The sequence below is a fragment of the Hevea brasiliensis genome, chromosome 3, assembly GCF_030052815.1.
Source record: "Hevea brasiliensis isolate MT/VB/25A 57/8 chromosome 3, ASM3005281v1, whole genome shotgun sequence".
In the NCBI taxonomy this organism is placed as follows: Eukaryota; Viridiplantae; Streptophyta; class Magnoliopsida; order Malpighiales; family Euphorbiaceae; genus Hevea; species Hevea brasiliensis.
Window position 1 is genome coordinate 112900599 of NC_079495.1, and position 22493 is coordinate 112923091.

Here is a 22493-nt window from a genome sequence, read left to right on the forward strand (position 1 = left end):
CAACTCAATCTCAAAATCTCAATATTATTTTCAGAAATTTTTCTTTTCTGTTCACATCATCACTGGAAGCTCATTTATAAATATTTCTCAACATTTCATTTATCAACATACATTATACAAAAAATTTCAATAACATGAAATTTCATATATTTACACCATTAAATAATTTCAAGAGTTTATAGTTACAATCCAAAACTAATACAAAATGCAAAATACAAAATGCTACCCCAAAGTCCTAATGTCTTACCATATGCACTGCAGATGTGAGGTGACTCTGGACTTCGGATGCAGGTCTGAAAGTTCACCCGGTCTGATGTCTGCTGGGCTCCCCAGCTAGGTCTCGATACTGCGGCGTGGCAAAAGCGATGCGCTATGCAATTCTGCTTAGTGGTGACAATATAAAATAAAATAAAATAAATATGTAGAATGTATGATTTCATTTTTGGGTATACTTAATTTCTGATATTATTTCTGATTATTCGTTTAAAATTTTGTAAGGTTTATCATTGCCCGAGTAACCCATCCTAGTTGACTGGACTGGATAAACGGGTAAACTAGCACTGGGTACTAAGTACCTCGGACCATCACACCATCGGTCACATTGTGTCTCCCGGTGTGCAACAGAACAGCTAATAAGCTGTAATAATCCTCAGGGATAAAACCCAATTACATTATCTCAATCAACATAGCCAAAGGCTATTTTATCACAGAATGGCATGGAAGGCCATGAAACACAGAATGGCATGAAGCCATATGCAGTACTACTAACAGAACCCTATTGCAATGCCAACCTATCCAAACCAATCACATTAGGCCTACTAGGGCATTTAAAACTTTTAATTTATGTAATTCTTTGAAATTGAAATTTTATGGCTACTATTCATTTCATTAGTCAACTAAAATGTTGACTTTTGTATTGACAATAGGTATATTGGTGTAAATATCATCAACATACCACATTTTGCATTTTAAAATTGTTGGTATTGGTTGCCAATACCATTTCTAAGCTTAATGTTAATTGGATAGAATTTTTCAGTTTTCTAGCTTTGGGTTTACTATTCCATTAGTCATTTTTGTAGTGGGAATTTGGCAAAATGATCAACATGAAAGTTGTTCCTTATTTTGTCTAGTTGCATTTCCGTTTTTGAATCACTCTATTTGGAGTTTTTTATCTCAAGTTATGGCCCAAAAACCACAACTGGCCGGATTGAAATTTTTCCAGAATTTCTGGACTGACCAAATCTATAGTGTTAGGAGCAGTGAATTCAGGTCACTTTTTGAATATGTTGTGTTCATAATTTGGGTTAGGTTTCTCCATGAAAGTTGTTGGTATATATCTCAGCTTGTTGCTGGTAAAATTTCAGGTCAATTGGTCCTTTCTACACTGAGTTATGGCCAAATGACTAAACACTGTTTATTTGGTCATTTTGCCCAGGCAGAATGCAGGTCACCCGGATTAGGGCAATCTTTTGGTCAACTTGGTTTGGTTTTCTTGGCATGGTTTCTTCACCAAAGTTGTGCCATTATGTGTCTAGTTTCATGTCCAATTATCCTTGCACCAATTGAACCTCTACAATTCTAGTTATTACTGCCCAAACTTGCTGGACTCATGCCCAGTCCTACAGGTCACCAAGGGTAGCCGCTCCAAACTCAAATCCCACTACACAATTCACTTCATTTTTTATTCAAAAAAAAAACAAATGGTCACTAATTGACCATTAAAACCTACTTCCATCATCACATGATCAAAGTCTCATTTTTCACCCCAAACCCTAACTCAAACATTACAAACCATGCATTTTCATTGTATTTCATCAATCCACTTAAGAAATACATATTGTGGGCAGCCATACTACCATTTTAACTCCATAAAAATCATCACAATCTCACCCCAATCAAGGCTGTCAAAATTATGGGTTGGCATACAAATGATATTCAATAAATTTCTTTGTGATTTACACTCATTCTTAGTCCTTAAACATGAATTTAAAGTGAAATTCAAGGTTAGGTCACAAACCTCTAATGGAGTGAGATTTCCCACTTGCTAGTGTTCCTCTTTTTCCTTTTTTTTTTGCTCCCAAAAGACTCTCCAAGGTGTAAGAACACTTTTTTGTGTTGCTAGGTTAGGGTTTTGTTGGGTAAAAGTTAGGGAAATCAAGCCTTAAAAGCTTGTTCAAGGTTAGCAATGGTGGGAGGGGTGACGGCAAGAAGAAGATGAAGGAGATTTCTGATTTTTTTTTCTTCATTTTCTGCCCATTTAGTCTCTTTTAAGTAAGCTTATGCCATGTGTCAATATCGGATTGGTTGGGAGAATTTTAATGACATCATGATGATGTCATAATTCCATTTTCTTTTATTTTCTCTCCATTTCTTGTCTATTTAATTTCAATTAAATTTTTACCAACATTTATTCATATTTTATGTTATATAAATTATTTATTTAACTGGACAAGTTGGCCAAAAATCATCTCTGAAGATGAAATGACCAAAATGCCCTCCTTTTGGCTTAACGAGCCAAAATTGTGTGTACCGATAGAAAAATTTTGCTAAGCATTTTCTTGGCATTCTAATGCCATAAGAACCTCAATGACCCTTCTCTGGAGTCCAATAATTATTTTATAATTTTTTCCCCGGGTCTAGGGTTGCTAACGGCCTTCACCGTCACTGGGGTTTCTGCTCGTTTAACCTCAGTGTATTTCGTTTCTAAAAATTTTTCCTTGATTTTTATGAGCATTATTTAATTTCTTTATAATTCCTCACTCTAGTCTATTTATAATTTCAAACATTCTAGTTGTCCGAACCGACATTGGTCACCAAAACAGTAGACTGTATGGACTAGCTAAAGTGAGGATATTACAATATCTCACTAGACAAGCTAATGAGAATCACAACATATTTTGCCAAGTCAACTATGGTTTCAAACCATATTCAAAACAATTTCTATTTACAAAGTGTTTACAAATCATCAACATATTTAATCATCATAAATTCATGCTCAAGGTTGGCAACACATCAAACTTAAAATTTACATTCATCAAAACCATGCAATAAATCCTTAAATGCATAAGAAAATTTACATTTAATTTATACAATTTCATTCAACAAATTAAAATCCTTAACACAACAAAATTATAAATCATAAAATAAACTTGTTCAAATCAATTTAGATGTGAAAAGTAACAAAATAGTTAGTTGTGCACAAACCTTATACGAGTCGCCTCTCAGCCTTGACTCGATGACTCGGGTTCTTTCCCGGTATTCTTTTCCACTGAAACACACAGTTTCACAGTGTTTCAGTATCATCATTTATCATAACTCCAAAAATAAATTCAAATCTATTTATACCTAGCTTTAATATGCTAAACATAACGTTCTTTAAAATTTGTATTTCGGGGTTACTATTCATGACACTATTTAAGTCAATTTGTTGACTTTCTAATGCTTAATAGGTATGGGAATTCTAATTTCACCTACATACCACATTTTGGTTACCTAATTTGTTGGTTTGAGTTGTTTTCTCAAATTTTAAGTCTTTTAGGCAAAATTGCAAATTTTTAGTTTTGGTGTCCTATGTTGCACTGTTCCATTGGTCATGTTGCTGTTAGAATTTGGCTAAGTTTTCTTCATAGAAATTGTTCCTTATTGTCTTAACTTTATTCTCCTTTTTCAATCACTCAAATTGGAGTTTTGTAGCTCAAGTTTTAGCCATTTGAATCATGGCTGCCGGATTGGACTTAACCTGATTGGGCACCAAAGCTAGTTACAGTAGTTTTAGGTCACCAATTTTGAGTGGCTAAATGACTTGGTTAAGGGCATAATTTGGATTTGTGTTCTTCATGAAAGTTTTAGGTCTATATTTCAGCTATCCACTGGTAAAATTTCAGGTCATTTAGACCTACCTAGCCCAAGTTATTACCAAATGAACAAAATCATTTGGTCATTTTTATATAGGTCAGATTGCCTAATCCGGATTTGGTCAATTTGTTCACTAGGTTTTGGTCACTTTTTGGGCATGATTCCTAAATGAAAAATGTGTCATTTTGTGTCTGGTTTCATTCCCAATTAGCCTCACACCAATTGGGCTTGTAAATTTTCAGTTTTGGTCTCTGAAAGGGACCTTGGTCCTGCTGCCTGCAGAATGACCATTTTCAATCCGAATTTAAACTCACTTCTAACACTTCCAACACATCTCAATTGGTCACAAATGATCATTTTTTCATCTCAAACAAGGTCAAACACACCATTTGACCAATTCTCACATTTTTGCCTCCCAAACCCTAGGTGCCAAAAACCCTAACTCATAAAATTCAAACCTAATGCATTCTAAACATCTATCCATAGTTTACATACTTAATTCAACTTAAGCAACCATTCAAATGCATCAAGTTCACCCATTTCAAACCCTAACTAAGGCTGGCCAAAATTCATGTTTGGTCCCTCAACCATATTTTCCTTTGATTTGTTTCAATTTCTAAGTTTATTAAAGCATATTTGCATGTAATTTAAAGAAATAAATTAGAGTTTATTACTAACCTTTCTTTGATTTCCACCTCTTCAATTTCCTCTCTTTTTTTCCTTTCTTTTCTTCCTCTAAAGCTTCTTCAAGTTGAACTAACAAGTTTTTATGGATTATTTTGGGGTCAAAGTGGGTTTAAGTTGTTGAGAGAAAGCTTAAACTCAAGCTTTCATGGTAGTGCTACAATGGTGATTTAAGGGAAAGGTGGGGCGGCACACTTGGTTGGAAGAGGAAGAAAATGATTTTTCTTTTCTTTCTTTAGGTATTTTATGTCTTTTAAAATTGCTTTTGACTTGGTCAATTTAGGTAGGAAAATCAAAATTAGTTTTGACATCATGATGATGTCATAAAGGTGATGTAATAAACTTTTTCAATTTTCTATTTCTTTTGCATTTATTTTTCCATTAGTTCTTTAATTTAATTCTTGGTCTCAAAATTTTCTTTTCTCCGATTTTATTTGATAGTTAGGTCAGGAGTCAGCTCTAGGGGTGAATTAACCAAATTGCCCCTCGCCAGTCTGATCCAGTTTACAAGTTATTTGATATTTCTTCCGGATCCCTGACCTAATTATTTGACCTGCTTAATAATTATTTTTCGTGATTTTCTCTTTTCCACTGTGTTTGCAATAGTCCTAAGGACAGCGGCGTCACATTTTACGGTTCAAAATTTGAGTTACGATTGACCTCGCAGTCATTTCCTGAGAAAGTCACCCATCGCTGTGACTCTCGGCTCATTTAACATTTTATCTTCTGTTTTTCTTATTTTTACTTTTTTATCTGGTAATCACTATTTATTTTCAATCAGGGCTTTTTTAGGTGTCTTAAACACAGTTCTAATCCTCTTAATTGTCCGGACCGATACCGGTCACCGGAACAGTAACATATACCAAGCTATGCAAATAGGGGTGTTACAATGATAATCAGTATAGCCATAGGCTATAATATCACAGAATGGCAATGAGCCATACATCATATGCAGTACTGCTATCAGAACCCTATTGGCATGCCAACCTATCCAAATCAATCACATTAGGCCAACTAGGGCATATTACAAAGTCATTTCTGAATATTTGTACTTTATATGTAAACTTACTATTCCTTTCATTAGTCAACTAAAATGTTGACTTTTTCATAGATAATAGGTATATTGGTTCAAATATCACCAACATACCACATTTTGCATTCTAAAGTTGTTGGCATTGGTTGCCAATTCCATTTCAAAGCTTAGTGTTAGTTATTCACACTTTTTAGATTTCAAGCACTAAGTTTACTGTTCCATTGGTCATTTATATAGTAGGAATTTGACAAAATTGTCTTCATGAAAGTTGTTCCTTATTGTGTCTAGTTACATTTATTTTTTTGAATCACTCCATTTGGAGTTTTTTAGCTCAAGTTATGGCCTAAACACCATAACTGGCCGAATTGTAAACTTTCCAGATTTTCTGGACTAACCAAATCTACAGTGTTTTGTACAGTGACTGCAGGTCACTTTTTGAATATGTTATGGTCAAAATTTGGGTTAGGTTTCTTCATTAAAATTGTAGGTCTATATCTCAGCTTTCTGCTGGTAAAATTTCAGGTCAATTGGATCTTTCTACACTGAGTTATGACCAAATGAATAAACACTATTTATTTGGTCATTTTGCCTAGGTAGAATACAAGTCACCCGGATTAGGGCAATTTTTAGGTCAACTTGGTTTGGTTTTCTAGGTAGGGTTTCTTCACCAAAGTGGTGCCATTATGTGTCTAGTTTCATGTTCAATTGGCCTTGCACCAATTGAACCTCTAGAACTCCATTTATAACTACCCAAACCTGCTGGACTCATGCTCAGTCCTGCAGGTTAGCCAAGGCAGCTCACCCATACACAAATGCCAAGCCTCAACTCACTTCATTTCCTTATCATGCACATTCAAATGGCTACTAATTGACCCTTAGAACACTAATTCACCATCAGTTGAACAAAACTCTAAATACCCCTAAACCCTAACTCTCCAATTCTCTTAATCTTGTAACACATGCTACTCCCATTAAAAATTCATGCATATACATGTTAAATAGCATTAGGAGGTAGGTTTAAACTAAATAAAACATAGAAATTTCCCTTGCTTCCAAGCTGGCCAAATTTCCTTTTTAGCCATTACCCATGATTTCTTCAATTCTTTTTCATATTTACAACTCAATTCAACTAATCCACACAATTTAAACACTAAATCTTGAAGTTAAGAGCACTTACCTCTTGTAATAGTTTTCAAAAGCTCTAAATCTTCTCTTTTTCCCTTTCTTTTTGCTGGTTAGATGTTACTTAAGGTGTGAGGAAGAGGTTTTGTGAAGCAAGATTAAAATCTTATGGTGGTTTATCAAGGAATTTTAGTGAGAAATGTTGATCAACAATGGTGAGAGAAGAGAGAGGAAGGGAGCCGACTGAAAATGAAGAAGATGTAGCAGATTTTGTGTTTGTTTTTACTTCATTTTAGTTATATTTATCTCATTTTAATTGGTTTGTCAATTTCTAATTGGTGGGAAGCTTTTTAATGATGTCATCCTATGTTATAAATCCAATTTAATTCCATTTTCTTTTTACTTTGTTTTCTTATTTTCATTTCTCATTTTTAATTACACTTCTAGTAATATTTATTCATATTTTATGTCATAATAATTATTTACTTAACTGGACAAGTCGGCCAAAAATCATCTCTGAAGACGAAATGACCAAAATGCCCTCCGTTTGGCTTATTGAGCCAAAATCGTCTGTACTGATTGAAAATTTTTTCTAAGCCTTTTCTTGGCATTCTAATGACTCTTCTCTGGAGTTCCAAAAATTATTTTATGAATTTTCTCTCTGGTCTAGGTCTTCTAGTTGCGAGAACCACAACTTCCCACTGAGTTACCCATCGCTAGGGTACCGACTCATTTAACTTGATTGTATTTTATTTCAAAAATTTTTCTTAAATTTTTCTTATTAATATTTGAGTTAATTATGGTTCCTTACTTTAGTTTAAATATTTTTCCAGACGTTCTAGCTATCCGGACTGACACCGGTTACCGAACAGTAGAATGTATGGAATGGATACAATGAGGGTGTTACAACCATCTTCCCATAATAGTACCACAGTACTAAGAATTTATGCCACAAAGGCATATATAGAAAGGAGCTGCCACACGAATAATAACTGGGACATATTCATTGTTTCTTCTGAAGGACATCTGATTGAGGCATCAATTTCCAAAGGGACTTGATTAATGCACTCATTTTTCTAATAGGATAGTGGATGGTAACTTACTCCTTACAGAGGTTCCACAACCATCATCACCATAGCCTAATGTCTAGGTTTAGAATAGTGGGTATGTAAGGGGAAGGTGTTAGGCACCCCTTACGCCTAGTCTAAACTCATTAATTCGAGTGCTAGTCCTCTATTAATGTTTCTAAAAGTCTTGTTTATTATTCTTTTTTCAAACTTCTTACATAAAAGTGCAATTTGTAAACTTACACATGCAAGTAATTCAAACAGGGGTTGTTTTTTGCAAATAATTTTCATGCGCAAGTATTCCCTATCTATGGGGTTGCTAAATTGAATTAAGTGAAATTTATCAAATGACTAAAATTAATTTATTATTGATAATTTAATTTACAAACAAATTCAATTTACAGACAACCCTAAGTTTCTAATTATCCTATTTTATTTATTTACTAAGTTACCATAAAAATAATTAAACTAAATAAATTATGCACGTGAGTAATTTATTCTAATAAACACATGAATGCTCAAGCAATTACATTCTAAAAAATATTTATTTCTAATATGCTAATTTACTTTACGATTTACCAAGTATTTAATTACATTTAATTTGCTTATCAAAGTTTATTTTTTATACAAATAAGATTTAATTTTAATTTACCTAATATTTATTTAATTAAATTTCATATACAAGTGAGTTGAAGATACAAATAAAATTGATTTTGTTATTTACCAAGTAAATCTCATTATTATGATATGGTATATATAAAATTTTTATTTTAAAAATTTTAAAAAGGTACTTACTTTTTAATTATTACAGTTGCTATTGGGATAAATTACCTTTAAAGAAAGTTTTTTTTTTTTTTTCTAGTATGGCATGTTAATCCCTATCTTACTCTCTCCCGTTAAGCTCTACTAAACTCCACCCAATTGTTGCCCTTTTTGGTACTTACTTTAGGGCTACTTATAAATTATTTTTTAAAATAAAATATACATTACAATAAAAAATTTAATCACTTATAATATGAGCTTTTAATGGGCCAAAACTATACAATGGCCATGGGTACATCTAACCTAATTCTAAGAATTCATAACACCATATCACATCACATCCATAATTAAAATTAGATCAAGATACAATTTAAAACTTAAACAAAAAAAAAATATAAACAAAATGAAATTTTTAGATTTGGCAGATTCACTGTCATTATATTTGAATTTCTAAAAATATCTAAACGAGTATAAAAATTAAAAAAAATATATATAGGAGAAAGAGAAAACATCATGTTAAATTATAAAATTAATAACCAGGTCATTACCAAATAATTTACAAAAATCGAAACTTTAAATTGAGACAGATTTGCACTACTTTGTTAAAACTGCAATATCTCTCAAACTATAAAAGAGTTTTTGGTGAAACTGATACAGTTGTATCATATAGGTATTCTAAGGCACTATTACATTGCATTTCATAGCATTTAAGTAGTTAATTGCATTTATTTTACTTTGTTTCATTAGTTTTTGTTAGTTTGGTTAATCTCTGCTTAATTTAATGTTTTTTGTATATTTTCAGGTGTTTTAAAGAAGATCAAAGGTGTAGAAGTCAATTGGACAAGTTTTAAAGTCAGGAAAAACTAGAAGGCCTATTCTACAATATTACATAGGTTGTGTAAGCAAGAGAGTTGACCTGTGTAACCTTATGGCAGTCAAAAGCTAAAGAGCCAAGGAGAGGTCACAGTACATGGGCCGTGTTAATTGCCTTGTGTAACCTTCCTACTCTCGTGTAACTTGTTATCTCCCTAAAATATGAAGCTTGAAAGTGTGCAGAGACTTACACGGGCCTGGGCTGTGTAGTGCCACATAGGCCATATATTTTGCCATAGATAAACTTCTATTTTGACCTGAATTCTCCTACACTCATTCCAAATAGACTTCTAAGGCTTTTGAGACTCTAAAACATGACTTTTAGGCACCTGATATAAATACTAGAAGATCAAAATAGGCAAAAGGGAGTTCAAAGAGTTTGCTTTACTTTCAAACCCTAGTTTCCTAAGCAATTTGGAGAGAATCTGCATTAAGGCTCAAGGAGGAGGATTCTCAGCTGAAGTTCTAAAAGTTCAAAGTTACAGATCTTTATTCTAGGTTCTTTTGTTTTATTTCTTCAGATTGTCTTATGTTCTTTTATTTTAATTTCACTATGTTTGTTAAACTCACTATGAGTGAGTAGTTTCTTTAATTCTAGGGTTAGGAGATTACCACTTCAATTCTTATTATCGATATATACTAAAGTTACCTAATAGATTTGAGTTTTGTTCTTTGATTCAATATTCTGTGTTCTTAATACATGTTATGTGTCGGTACTGTAACACCCCTATGTTCATTAGTTCTATACACTTTACTGTTCCGGTGACCGGTGCCAGTTCGGATAGTCAAGAGGCTTAGAATCATATTTAAGTCCTCTAGAAAAGCTATAAACAAAAATTAATAGAAATTATATGAAAGAAAAATTGAAATGAGAAAAACAGAGCATAAAAGGTTAAATGAGTTGGGGTCACAGCGATGGGTGACCGTACTAATAAGTATCTGCGAGTTCAGTCAAAACCCTAAATTTATATGGGACATTGTGACACCACAGGCCTAGGAATAATTGTGAAGCTATGGGAAATGAGAGAATCATAGAAAAGAATTGAGAACTAGGCCAAATAATTAAGTCAGGGTTCAGGAAGAAATACAGTGTTCTTGGAAAATCGGATCAGACCGGCGAGAGGCAATTTGGTCAATTCACCCTTAGAGGTGACTCTTGGCATAAATGTCCAATAAAATATAGGAAATTAATATTTTGAAAGGTGAATTTATATTGAAGAGGTGAGTGAAAGAAAATAAAAAAGAAAAGAAATGAAAATTGAAAGAAATGAATTATGACATCATCAAGCTTATGCAAGCATGACACCATTTACAAAATTAATTTCTAATTAATTAATTATGGGATAAATATAATTATGGATAATTACCATTTAAAAACATAAAAAAATTAAATTTTGGTCTTCTTCTCTTTTGAAAGTCGTCCCTCTCCTCTCCCATATCTCTCTCATAAAATCCACCATGAAAGCTTATTACCAAGCTTTCTAAACCCCAAATTAAACCATAAATCCTTTGTGAAAAATAGTAGAAACCTCAAATTGAACCTCAAGAAGAAGATTGAAGGAGAAAGTAGAAGGAAAATTTGAAGAATTGAGGAGATAGAAAAGCCTCATCTAAGGTTAGTGAAAAACTCCTCTATTTCTTTCTTTAAATGTGTAAATGGACATTTAAATTGAGTAGAACTTGTGGAAAATAAAACAAAATGATAGGTTAGGGAACTCCATGAAATTCGGCTGCCTTGGTGGTTGAGGGAAATGATGTGTTTTAGTTTGATAAATCATGTACACAAGTTCAATTAAGTGTGTAGATATGAATTGTGCACTTTGATTTCATGAATGGAAGCAAGTGGTGAGTTAGGGTTCTTGACCCTTAGGAAAATTAGGGAAAATTTTGGGGGTTTTTGAAATTGATGTAATTTGACCTAATTGAGACTCATTTTGTTCAATTGGTGGGAATTAGAGTGTGATTGAATGATTGAATAAAAAAATGGAGTTGTGAATGATGAAGACCAATCTGGACAGCCTGACCATGGTCCACTTAAAGGACCAAATTTGAAATTATAATACTCCAATTGGTATGAGGCCAATTGAAGATGAAAATTAAGATGTAATGCAACAATTTTTGTGTAGAAACCTTGCCCTGAAAATGACCATAAGCTAGTGTAAAATTAGGTTAAATTTAGATTAGGCACACTGCCCCTGTATAGAAATGACCATATGAACAGTACTTGTTCAAATGGTCATAACTGGACGTAAAAATGTCCAAATGACCTGATTTTTACACCACTGGAAAGCTATGATATAGTACTACAACTTTTGTGGAGAATACAAACCCAAATTCTACCTAGAACTAAGTCAAATTGTCAACCAAAGTTGGTTGCTCAAAACTGCCATAACCAAAATGGTACCCAGAATTTTGGGTTTGAACTAATCCGGCCAGCCACTTTAGAAATAGCATAACTTGAGCTACAAAAATCCAAATAGAGTGATTCAAAAAGAGAAATAAACTAGAAATAATAAGGAACAACTTTGATGAAGGACATTTAGCTAAATTCCTACTGTAAAAAGTCCAATGGAATAGTAAAATACAGTGACCCAAAACTAAAAATTTACAAATTCTCTACTTTGAATTTAGAGTGGCAATCAATGCCAACAAATTTGACACTCAAAATGTGGTATGTGAGTGCATTTAGGACTAACATACCTATTAAAGATGAAAAAGTCAATATTTTAACTTGAATAGTATAATAAATAGTACCTCCATAAACAAAAATATAAAGGACCCGAATTTATAAACCATAATGGGTGGAATAAGTTTGTAAAAATTTAATTGTTAGAATTTCTTATTAGAAATTATTTAATTGAGTACTGAAACACTTTAAATTATGGGTTTCAGTAGAAAAAGACACCGGGAAGGACAAAGAAAAAGTGAGTCAACGACAAGAGGCGACTCATAAAAGGTTTGTGCACAACAGTTACATCCTTTTTTATTTTCAATTGAAATTTTGATTAGATTGAAATGTGAATTAAATTTATGACCTTCATTATATCCAAAACTATTTTGAATGACACAATTTGTATGCTATTGGTTTAAATCTTGGGAAATTAGTTTGAATGTAATTTGATGGATACTTAATTCTTGGAAAAATTACAAAATGGTTTGAAACCACAGCAATCATAAATATTTGATTGAATTCCTCACTAGCTTGTCTAGTGGGACGAATTGATTTTGAATTCCCTCTCTAGCTAAAGTGTTAAGGTGTATGCCAGTTAAGGACAAATATGATGAGTACTCATATATTTTGCTAGCTAGCTGTGGTATTCCTCATTAGCCTTTGGCTATTGGGACGAATTGAACATCGGTTTCATGATTAAACTGTGTGACTTGTTAAAAATATTATTTGATGAATTATGAAGTGAAATTTAATTTCTTTAAGAAATTTTCTGTCTTTTAAAATTAAGCATGATTTTATGTGTTAACACATCAAGTGGGTTACTTGTGATTTATTTATTGTTTAAATTATCATTCTCTTAATGTTGTGCACCACTGAGACATTGGCTCAGCGATGGCTTTTCATTGTTGTCGCAGGTAGAGAGATAGATAAAGCAGTAGAGAGTTAGAAATGGTCAATTGAGACCATTTGTGGTGTGTGTGAATTGATAGAACCAAGTTATAATTTGGATTGGTTAGGCTTAGTATGTTGACAGCTTGACCTAGGTCCCTTTCAGGAACCAAATATGAAAATTTACCACCCAATTGGTGTGAGGCCGATTGGGAATGAAACCAAACACAAAATGGACCATTTTTCATTCAGGAATCATGCCCAGAAAATGACCATAACTTAGTGAACAATTAGGCTAAATCCGGATTTGGGCACACTGCCCTGTACAAAAATGACCAAATGAATAGTAGTTACTTAAATGACCATAACTTGGTCTAGGAAGGTCCAAATGACTTGAATCTTATATCGATGGAAAGCTGAGACATAGAACTATAACTTTTATGAAGAACACAAACCTAAATTCTGGCCATAACCTATCCAAAAAGTCACCTGCAGTCAGCACACCAAAACTGTTAGTATCCAGAAATTGCCCATAATTCTGGATAACACCAAATCCGGCCAGCCTTAGAAAAATAGGCATAACTTGGGCTACATAACTCCAAATACAGTAATTCAAAAACGAAATCAAAGCGAAGACAATAAGGAACAACTTTGATGAAGGACACTTAGCCAAATTCTCACAGTAACCAGACCAATGTAATAGTAGAAAACAAGGGACCAAAACTGAAAAATTATAATTTCTCTTAGGAGACTTAGAAATGGAAATGGTAATCAATGCCAACAAAATTGACACCCAAAATGTGGTGTATGGGTGCAATTAGAACTAATAAACCTATTAAGTATAGAAAAGTCAATATTTTGATTTGAATAGTGCCATAAATAATGCCACTATACACAAAAATGTGAGAGGCCTGAAATTTATAAACCGTAATAGGTAGGATAAGTCTGCAAAGAAATTATTAGAATTTAAGTATTAGAAATGGATACTGAACCACTTTAAATTTATGTGTTTCAGTTGGAAAGGGATCTTCGAAGGAGAAATGAAAGTTTGAGTAAATTAAGTTGACAAAAGAGATTTGTGCACAACTAATTTTTAATTGATTTTGTTTTGAATATTCCATATAATTAAATGACTTTATTTCCCCTATGTATTATGTTTATCAAGTATTGAATGTATTCCAATTATTATTGAATTGGTATAGTATGCATGAGTTTATTTTTATGAAATGGTATTTCAACAAGTATTGAGCATTGTTGTAGATTGAATAAATTGTGTTTTTGAAAATTGTGATAGAAATATGTTTTGAAGTGTGATGGGCAATTTGCATGGAAAAATATAAATTTATGTTTTGAATTTTGATGATCATAAAAAGTACTGGATATTGAAATTGACTTTGAATTAAATTGTGTTGTCATTTATGCTCACAAAAAGGATAAAGAGATTCATTATATTGTTTTATATCTCACTATAGATGCTTGACTAGGTTATAACCCGTCTCCCTTATTTTTTGAGAAGACAATGGAGTTAGCTTTATTTTGTTTTGAATACCACGGTATGTGCATAGACATAGATTCTCCTCTAATTAGAGGTTAGATCTAAGTTTTTCGTCGGCCCTTCTAGAAGTTTCATTATCGTGTTGTGTACTGTGCACGATGACTCGACCTCCCCTACCATAGGGAGTTAGAATCCCGATTCGACCTCCCTGACCATAGGGAGTTAGAATCGGCCCAAAGATAGCTCTTTCAGATTAGTCTTGCAGAATTAGTGAGATAAAGAACGGTTTTTGAATAGTAAAGAATTGTGATTTCAATTAGGATTTATGTATATTTGATTTTATTGAAATTAAAATTTGTTTCCATAAATTACTAGAATTACTTTAAATGTTCAGTTATGATTTGATATATTGAAATTCTTGAGCAGAGTCATTTTAACAAATGATTTATTTTATTGGTAACAAATATTTTGATTTTTGGAATTTTAATTGAATTTCAAGATTTTCAAATTCTTTGCTAAAATTTTGGTAAGGTATTGTATATCATGTTTTAAATCACGGTTGTGCACCACTGAGCCACTCAGTGATAGCTTTGTATGTTATCGCAAGTAAAAGTAAAGATAGAGCAGCCGAGTGAGATTGTCGGTAGCTGCGCCTTGAAGACTCATTGGGATTAACTTCGGGTATATTAGAGGTATACCCTTGTACATTAGATTTTGATGTATGCGTGTAATTATATGTATGTAAATTGTTTGAGTAGTTGTACAAAAACTCTTGTAATATTATTTTGGTATGTAATGAAATGCATATTATTGTAATGTTCAAATTTATTTTGAGTTTTATAATTAATGTAAATTAATTTTTCTTTAGTGGAATATGAATGAAGTTATTTAATATTATTTTTGAAGACGATTGAATTGAGAATTATTTAGAATTATGGAGTTGGCAGAAATGATGTTGATTTGTGTTGTGGTAGTGGTTGATTTTGATGAAATGAATTATTAGAAGTGTTTTTACAGGTGTTTGAAGAACTATTTTTCTCAAATATAGACGGCCCTCTGCCAAAAATTTTCCAAAATTTGCGTAAAAATAAAAATGGATAAAAATTTTAACTAGTCTTTAAACTTTAAGTAAATATTTTTAATACCTGCTATAAAAGCTCACCACTTTCAAAAAGTAAGAAAATTGTTTTAAAATCCCTTGTAGTGTATTTAATGGGTTATCGGTAGATGAAGTCAATAATTTATTAGATATACTACAGGATCATGTTATGCCTTACAGAGGGGTAAGGTGTGATAAGGGTCATGTACTTTGCCACAGATAAACTTCTATTTCGACCTGAATTCTCCTGCACTCATTCCAAACAAGCTTCTAAGGCTTTTGGGACTCTAAAACATGACTTTTAGGCACTTAATATAAATACTAGAAGATCAAAACGAGCAGAAGGGAGTTCTAAGAGTTTGCTTTACTTTCAAACCCTAGTTTCCTAAGTAATTTGGAGAGAATCTGCATTAAGGCTCAAGGAGGAGGATTCTCAGTTAAAGTTCAAAAAGTTCAAGGCTGCAGATCTTTGGTCTAGGTTCTTTTGTTTTATTTCTTCAGATTGTCTTATATTCTTTTATTTTAATTTTATTACATTTATTAAACTTACCATGAGTGAGTAGTTTTTTTAATTCCAGGGTTAGGAGAGTAGCACTTTCAATTTCTATTATGGATATATACTAAAATTATCTAATAGATTTGAATTTTGTTTTTTGATTCAATATTATGTGTTCTTAATGCATGCTATGTGTTGGTACCCACCTAGTCATGATCTAAGATACTAATTAAAGAACTAAAAGGTGAAGATTAATATTAGAAATCAGGATTTCAAACCTAGAAAATCTAACCTAGAGATAGGTTGAAATTCTTTATGGAGTTACATAATTAATCAAAGAGCTTAAAGGGTTTTAATTAAAATTGATCACCATGAAAGCAGGGTTCAAGTTAATTAAAATACACCTTAAGTTCCTTGAGAGAGGACTTAGGATATCTTAGAATTAATTTTCATCAAAATAACAATTTTCAATTTGTTAGATAGGTAAAGTTAAGTCCATAATAAGATTGAAGTGTGAAGTTTGAACCCCTAACTCTGGAATGTTATCATCCATTGGTGTTTTAGTTTAATTAATTGTTTTAGATTTTATTTCTTTTAATGTATATTTAATTACTATTTCTCTATAACTCAATCGTCTAGATAATTAAAATCACTATAGTTTAGTACTCAACACGGTTCTCGTGGTAATGATAGTCTGCTCATCACTTTATTACTTGTTAATAATCCGTGCACATGTGGGGTTGTAAACCAACAAATAGAAACCAATGGGAAAAGTTAGACAAGATCTTGAATTTAATTTTAAGCCCAATAATTGCAAAAAAAAAAAAAAAAATGAAGAATTGAGGAAAATATGAGCCATGAAAGTTGGCTAAACTATAGATCGTGATTTGTAGACACTTTAATTTTGGATAGCCATAACATACCTAATTTAATAGCTTTTTTCATGATTCTTAAGGTTAAAATTTTTAGAATTTCTTGAAGATTATAATTATAATTTTTATACAATTTTTACAAAAACATAAGTATATGAAAATTAATTAAAAATGAAATGACAGAAATAAAAATATGTGTAGAGTTGTTATGACCCTCAATTTTATCACATATACATGAATGTTATGAACATATGAGACCATGTAAAGGCACATGAACATTAAAGAACATATATATATATATATATATATATATATATATATATATATATATATATATATAGCATATTGGAAGTGTTTTTCACAGATTCCGAAGAAATATTTTCTCTATTTTTAGCCGGTACTCTGCCAGATTTTCTATAAAACTTGCGGAACCTCAAATAAATTTATGATTTCATTAAATGACTTAAAGGAATTATACTTCATAAATTGTACTTCATAACTATGAAAAAATAAATAATGAAATACTTCACAAATTGTACTTCATAACTATGAAAAAATAAATAAGAAAGGATAAAAATAATTAAAACAAAATATGGTGTTCCGGTACACTGTGTGGCATATCTAACTCGGCTACACTGTAGACGGGTAAGGGGTGTCACATGGACCTAGGAGTCTTAATCCATGCTTTGATAATAATAAATAATTAGTGTGCTACTAATCTTCCTTGAAAGTGTTTGTGTTGAGATTATAGGTCCCAAGTTCAAAATTGAGAAATTATTTCAAATTAAGATTGAAAGAGAGCAAAAAATTGAAGCAAATATCATGGAGATACTACAATGTAAATTTTTCTTTTATTTTGTGAATCTCAATTGGTTGGTTATGGTGGCTCAAGTCTAAGTGTCTCTAAATTTCTTAGTGTCTCTATTTTACAACTTTTTCTTCACCAAGGGAGTAAAATGAAATTTTCACTTTTGGAAAATGTAAATTTGTAAAGTGTTTTCATTGAAAATTTTATCAAATTAGCTTTCCAATGGTTCAAACAGATCAAAAATCCAAGTTCAAGTCAAAAAGTTATGAGTTTGTGAATCTCTAAGCTTCTTAGTGTCTCTATTTTTAACTTTTTCTTGACCAAGGAGAGTAAAATAAAATTTTTACTTTTGGGAAATGCAAATTTATTTTTGACATTGTTTTCATTTAAAAATTTATCATATTAGTTTTCCAACGATTCAAACGGATCAAAAATTTGAGTTCAAGTCAAAAAGTTATGAATTTGTGAATCTCTAAACTTCTTAGTCTTTATTTTTAACTTTTCTTGACCAAGGAGGAGTAAGTGAAACTTTTAATTTTGAGAAATGTAAATATGTTTTTGAAAGTGTTTTTATTAAAAAAAATTATCAAATTAGCTTTCTAACGATTTAAATGGATTAAAAATCTAAGTACGGGTTAAAAAGTATGAGTTTTTGAAGCCTAAGTGTCCTTTTGTCTAGAGCATTTCAGCAGTCGAAAATGGGAGCTTCGGCAACCAAAGTTTACTCCTTAAATGATGGTTTTTTATTATTTAAACTCTTTTTGTCTAAAGAGCATTTTGGCAATCGAAAGTGGAAACTTCGATAGTCGAAGTTCACTTTTTAAATAGTGTTTTTTAGTGAAGTAAAGAACTTCGGTAGCTGAACTTGGATTTCTGAGACTCAATAAAATAGAGTTTTGGGTAGTTAAACAGCTATATTTACATTTAATGCACCCCAACAGTCATTTTCTTTACAAAACTATAAATAGAGGCCATTATGACAGGAGGAATAGAACAACAACTATTTCTTGAGAATTTATTATATTCGAATAATTTTTTCTTCTTCTCTCTCTTTAGAACTTGAGCTACCATAATTGATTATTGAGAGCTTGATATTTTGAGTTGTAATTTCTTTATTCTGAGAGTTAGTTCAAGGTTGCTGTGAGCATTTATTATAACTTGAGAGTGATAGAGTATTAAATTGCTCTTGAGTGTAAAGGGATTTGTAAAAGAGCAAGGGTTTGCTTTTGTGATAATTGTAAGGGATTTATTCTTCACCCAAAGAAGAATTTTAGTGGAGCTAACTCTCAAGGAGAGCCTTGAGGAGAGGACATAGTCTTGGGATAGCCAAACTTCTATAAAATTCCTTGTGTTCTTTCTTTCCTTCCTTTTTTTTTTGTGCTCTTTAATCAAAATTTCTCTTAGTCTTCAAATTTTTTAATTAACACCCATTTCACCCCCCCCCCCTCTTGGGTTGCCATAAGAGATAACAAGTGGCATTAGAGCTGGTCTCTATTCAATGACTTAATCATCTTGGATCAAAGATCAATGGCAACCTTCAATATACAAGAAGGTCAATCGATGGTAAGACCTCCCTTCTTTGATGGGAATGACTTCTTATATTAGAAAAATAGAATGTTTTATTTTCTTAAATTAGAAGAAGTTGACTTGTGGCATGTTGTAGAGAATGGGCCATTCACCCGAACTAAAATTGTACATGGTGTGCATGTAACTAATCCAAAGGGTGAATTAAGTGAGCATGAGAAAAGAAGAGTAGCTCTAAATGATAAAGCTATTCATCTTTTATTTTATGCACTAAGTAGAAGTGAATATAATAAAATGTGTATGAAGTATACTACAAAAGAAATTTGGGATGCTTTGGTGGTTACTCATGAGGGTACTAATCAAGTGAAGGAGAATAAGATGGATTCCCTCATCTATCAATATGAGTTATTCAAGATAAAATCGAGTGAGACCATAAGTCAAATGTATGAAAGATTTGTGAAGATTATAGGAGGAATTAAATTGTGGAGATTATAGGAGGAATTAAATCCCTTAGGAAGACATTCACGAATGAGGAACTAGTAAAGAAGATTCTAAGAAGTCTTCCTAAGGAGTGGCTATCCAAAGTAACTGCATTCAAGGATTCCAAGGACTTGAGCAAGGTACAACTTGATGAGCTCTTGGGAAATCTCATTGATTGTGAAATAACCCTTAAAAGAAAGCAAGTGGAGGAACCCAACAAAGCCAAGAAGAACATTGCCTTTAAACTATCTTCTAAAAACTCAAGTGATGAAGATGATGAGTTTGATAAGGAAGAGTTGGCTCTAGTGATAAGGAGAATAAGAAAGATGCTCCTCTAAAACAAGAAGTTCATCTCAAAGAGGAACTTCAAGAAGGACAAGGGTGAAAGTAGCAAGAGGAATCCTCCCATATGCTTTGAATGCAATAAGCCGGGTCACATTAGAATGGATTGTCCCAAATTGAAAAAGCCTTTCAGGAAGTTCAAAAAAAAAACACTTAAAGCAACATGGGATGAATCAAGTGACTCCAAAGATAAGGAGATTGGTGATCAAGTTGCCCAAATGTGCTTCATGGCAATGGAGGAAAGCTCCAATGAGGTAACTTTAAATGATGATGTTGTTGAATTTTCTTATGATGAACTAGTTAGTGCTCTTAAAGTTATGAATGATGAACTAGAATTAGGTCATAAGAAGAATAAACTTTTGAAAAGTGAGCTTGCTTATTTAAGGAAGGAAAATGAGACCTCATCTAAGGATGATAGACCTTTAAATAGTAATATGCAAAAATCCTTAGATAAGCTCTCATTAGAAAATGAGAAGTTGTAAAATGAAATTGTTGAGCTAAAAACTTCTCTTTCCATATTTGCTAAAGGAAAGGATAAACTTGATGCAATTTTGGACCCTCAAAGATCTCCCAGCATTAGGTATGGACTTGGCTATAACCAATTTGCTCAAGCACCTCCTTCCAAGACTACTTTTGTTAAAGCATCTAGTTCTAATGAGCCTAGTCCCCAAGTGCCTAGTCCAAAGGTGTCCAATCCTAAAGGACAAGAACCAAAGATATCTAGTGGAAATGAAACTAGAAAGACTTCATTTCATCAACATGCCCCTAGATAAAATGTAAATACGACATATACATATAGGAGAGTTGCATCTAGGCCAAACTTTCATAGGAAATATGCCCTAGGCCTTATAACTATCATCACACTCATCACGCCTCATGCTCAAATGTACATAATGGAGTCAAAAAGAATGGTTACATGATACCATATGCACATTCTCATATATATAGACCAAGAACAAGAAGGTTTAATGGTCATTGTCACTATTGTTACAGGTTTTGTAACATCAACTATAAGTGTGCCATTAGGAAAGTCCATCTTGGATTTGGTAAAATATTTAATTCATATGATGGAACTACTAACCCCTAAGGGCCCAAGTACATTTAGGTACCTAAAGTAAATTGATTTATGTTGTATAAGTGTGCTTGAAATCCTCAAAGCTTGAAAGCATGTGGTATTTGGATAGTGGATGTTCAAGACACATGACTAGAAATGCCAACCTTTTCCTTTCACTTGAAAAGAGAGATGGAGGTGGGCAAGTGACCTTTGGTGACAATGGTAAAGGTTAAATTATGGGGATATGTAAGATTAGTAAGGAAAACTCCCTAATTCTTGACAAGGCACTCTTGGTTGATGGTTTAAAACATAATTTGCTTAGTGTTAATCAATTATGTGATAAAGGTTGTGGAGTCATTTTTTAGTCTAAATCTTGCTTTGTGTCTAGAATGTGTGATAATAAAATGTTGTTTATTGGTGAACGAATTTAAAATATTTATGTTATAGATTTGCATGCTTTGTCTAACCAAGATGTCAAGTGCTTTATTTCTATTAGTGATAACTTTCAGACTTGGCATAGAAAGCTTGCACATGCTAGTGTGGACCTTTTTGCAAACTTGAACAAGGATGAGCTAGTTGATGGGCTACCAAAGATCAAGTTTTAAAAAGATAAGGTGTGTGATGCATGCCAAATGGGTAGCAAGTCAAGAGCTCTTTTAAATCTATTTGTAAGGTATCTACTTCTAAACCCCTTCAATTGTCGCATATGAATTTGTTTGGTCCTACTAGAGTAGCTAGCTTAAGTGGCGCATATTATGCTTTTGTGATTATTGATGACTACTCTAGATATACTTGGGTTGCATTCCTTGTTCATAAGGATGACCGTTTTGATGTTTTTGAGAGATTTTCAAAAAAGGTACAAAATGAAAAAGGTTTTCAAATTTCTTATATTAGGAGTGATCATAGTAGAGAATTTCAAAATGAGAAATTTGAAAAGTTTTGTAATTCACTAGGGATCACTTATAACTTTTCTTCTCCTAGGACTTCCTAATAAAATGGCATTGTAAAAAAAAAATAAGTCTCTTTTAGACATGGGGAGGACTATATTAAATGAATATAACTTGCCTAATTATTTGTTGACGGAAGCCATTAATACAGCTTGTTATGTTTTAAATAGAGTTTTGATTAGACCTTTTTTAAAGAAAACCCTTTATGAGCTATGGAATGGCAAGAAACCTAAAGTAGGTTATTTTAGAGTTTTTGGTTGTAAATGCTTCATTTGATTATTAAAGATAATCTAGATAAATTTGGCTCCAAAATTAATGAAGGTATCTTCTTAGGGTACTCTATATCTAGTAAAGCATATATAGTTTTTAATAAGAGAACTTTAGTTATTGAAGAGTCAATGCATGTTGTATTTGATGAAGC

General features: G+C 32.3%; 1 protein-coding gene across 1 annotated transcript; it reads left to right on the forward strand.

The window, feature by feature from the left end:
- Positions 1-20172: 20172 nt before the first annotated feature.
- Positions 20173-21730, forward strand: LOC131178463 (uncharacterized). The gene is made up of 4 exons (XM_058143428.1): positions 20173-20500; positions 20600-20757; positions 21230-21347; positions 21573-21730. The coding sequence occupies exons 1-4, from the start codon at positions 20173-20175 to the stop codon at positions 21728-21730; spliced, it is 762 nt and encodes a 253-aa protein (XP_057999411.1).
- The last annotated feature ends 763 nt before the right edge of the window (positions 21731-22493 follow it).

Excerpts from the sequence above, each read along its gene's own strand:
- LOC131178463 (XM_058143428.1), top strand. The coding sequence starts at position 20,173 with ATGGATTGTCCCAAATTGAAAAAGCCTTTCAGGAAGTTCAAAAAAAAA. Across the intron at positions 20,501-20,599 it reads GGATGATAGACCTTTAAATA|GAAAGGATAAACTTGATGCA; the intron begins GTAATATGCAAA and ends TATTTGCTAAAG. Across the intron at positions 20,758-21,229 it reads CCCAAGTGCCTAGTCCAAAG|CTTGAAAGCATGTGGTATTT; the intron begins GTGTCCAATCCT and ends AAATCCTCAAAG.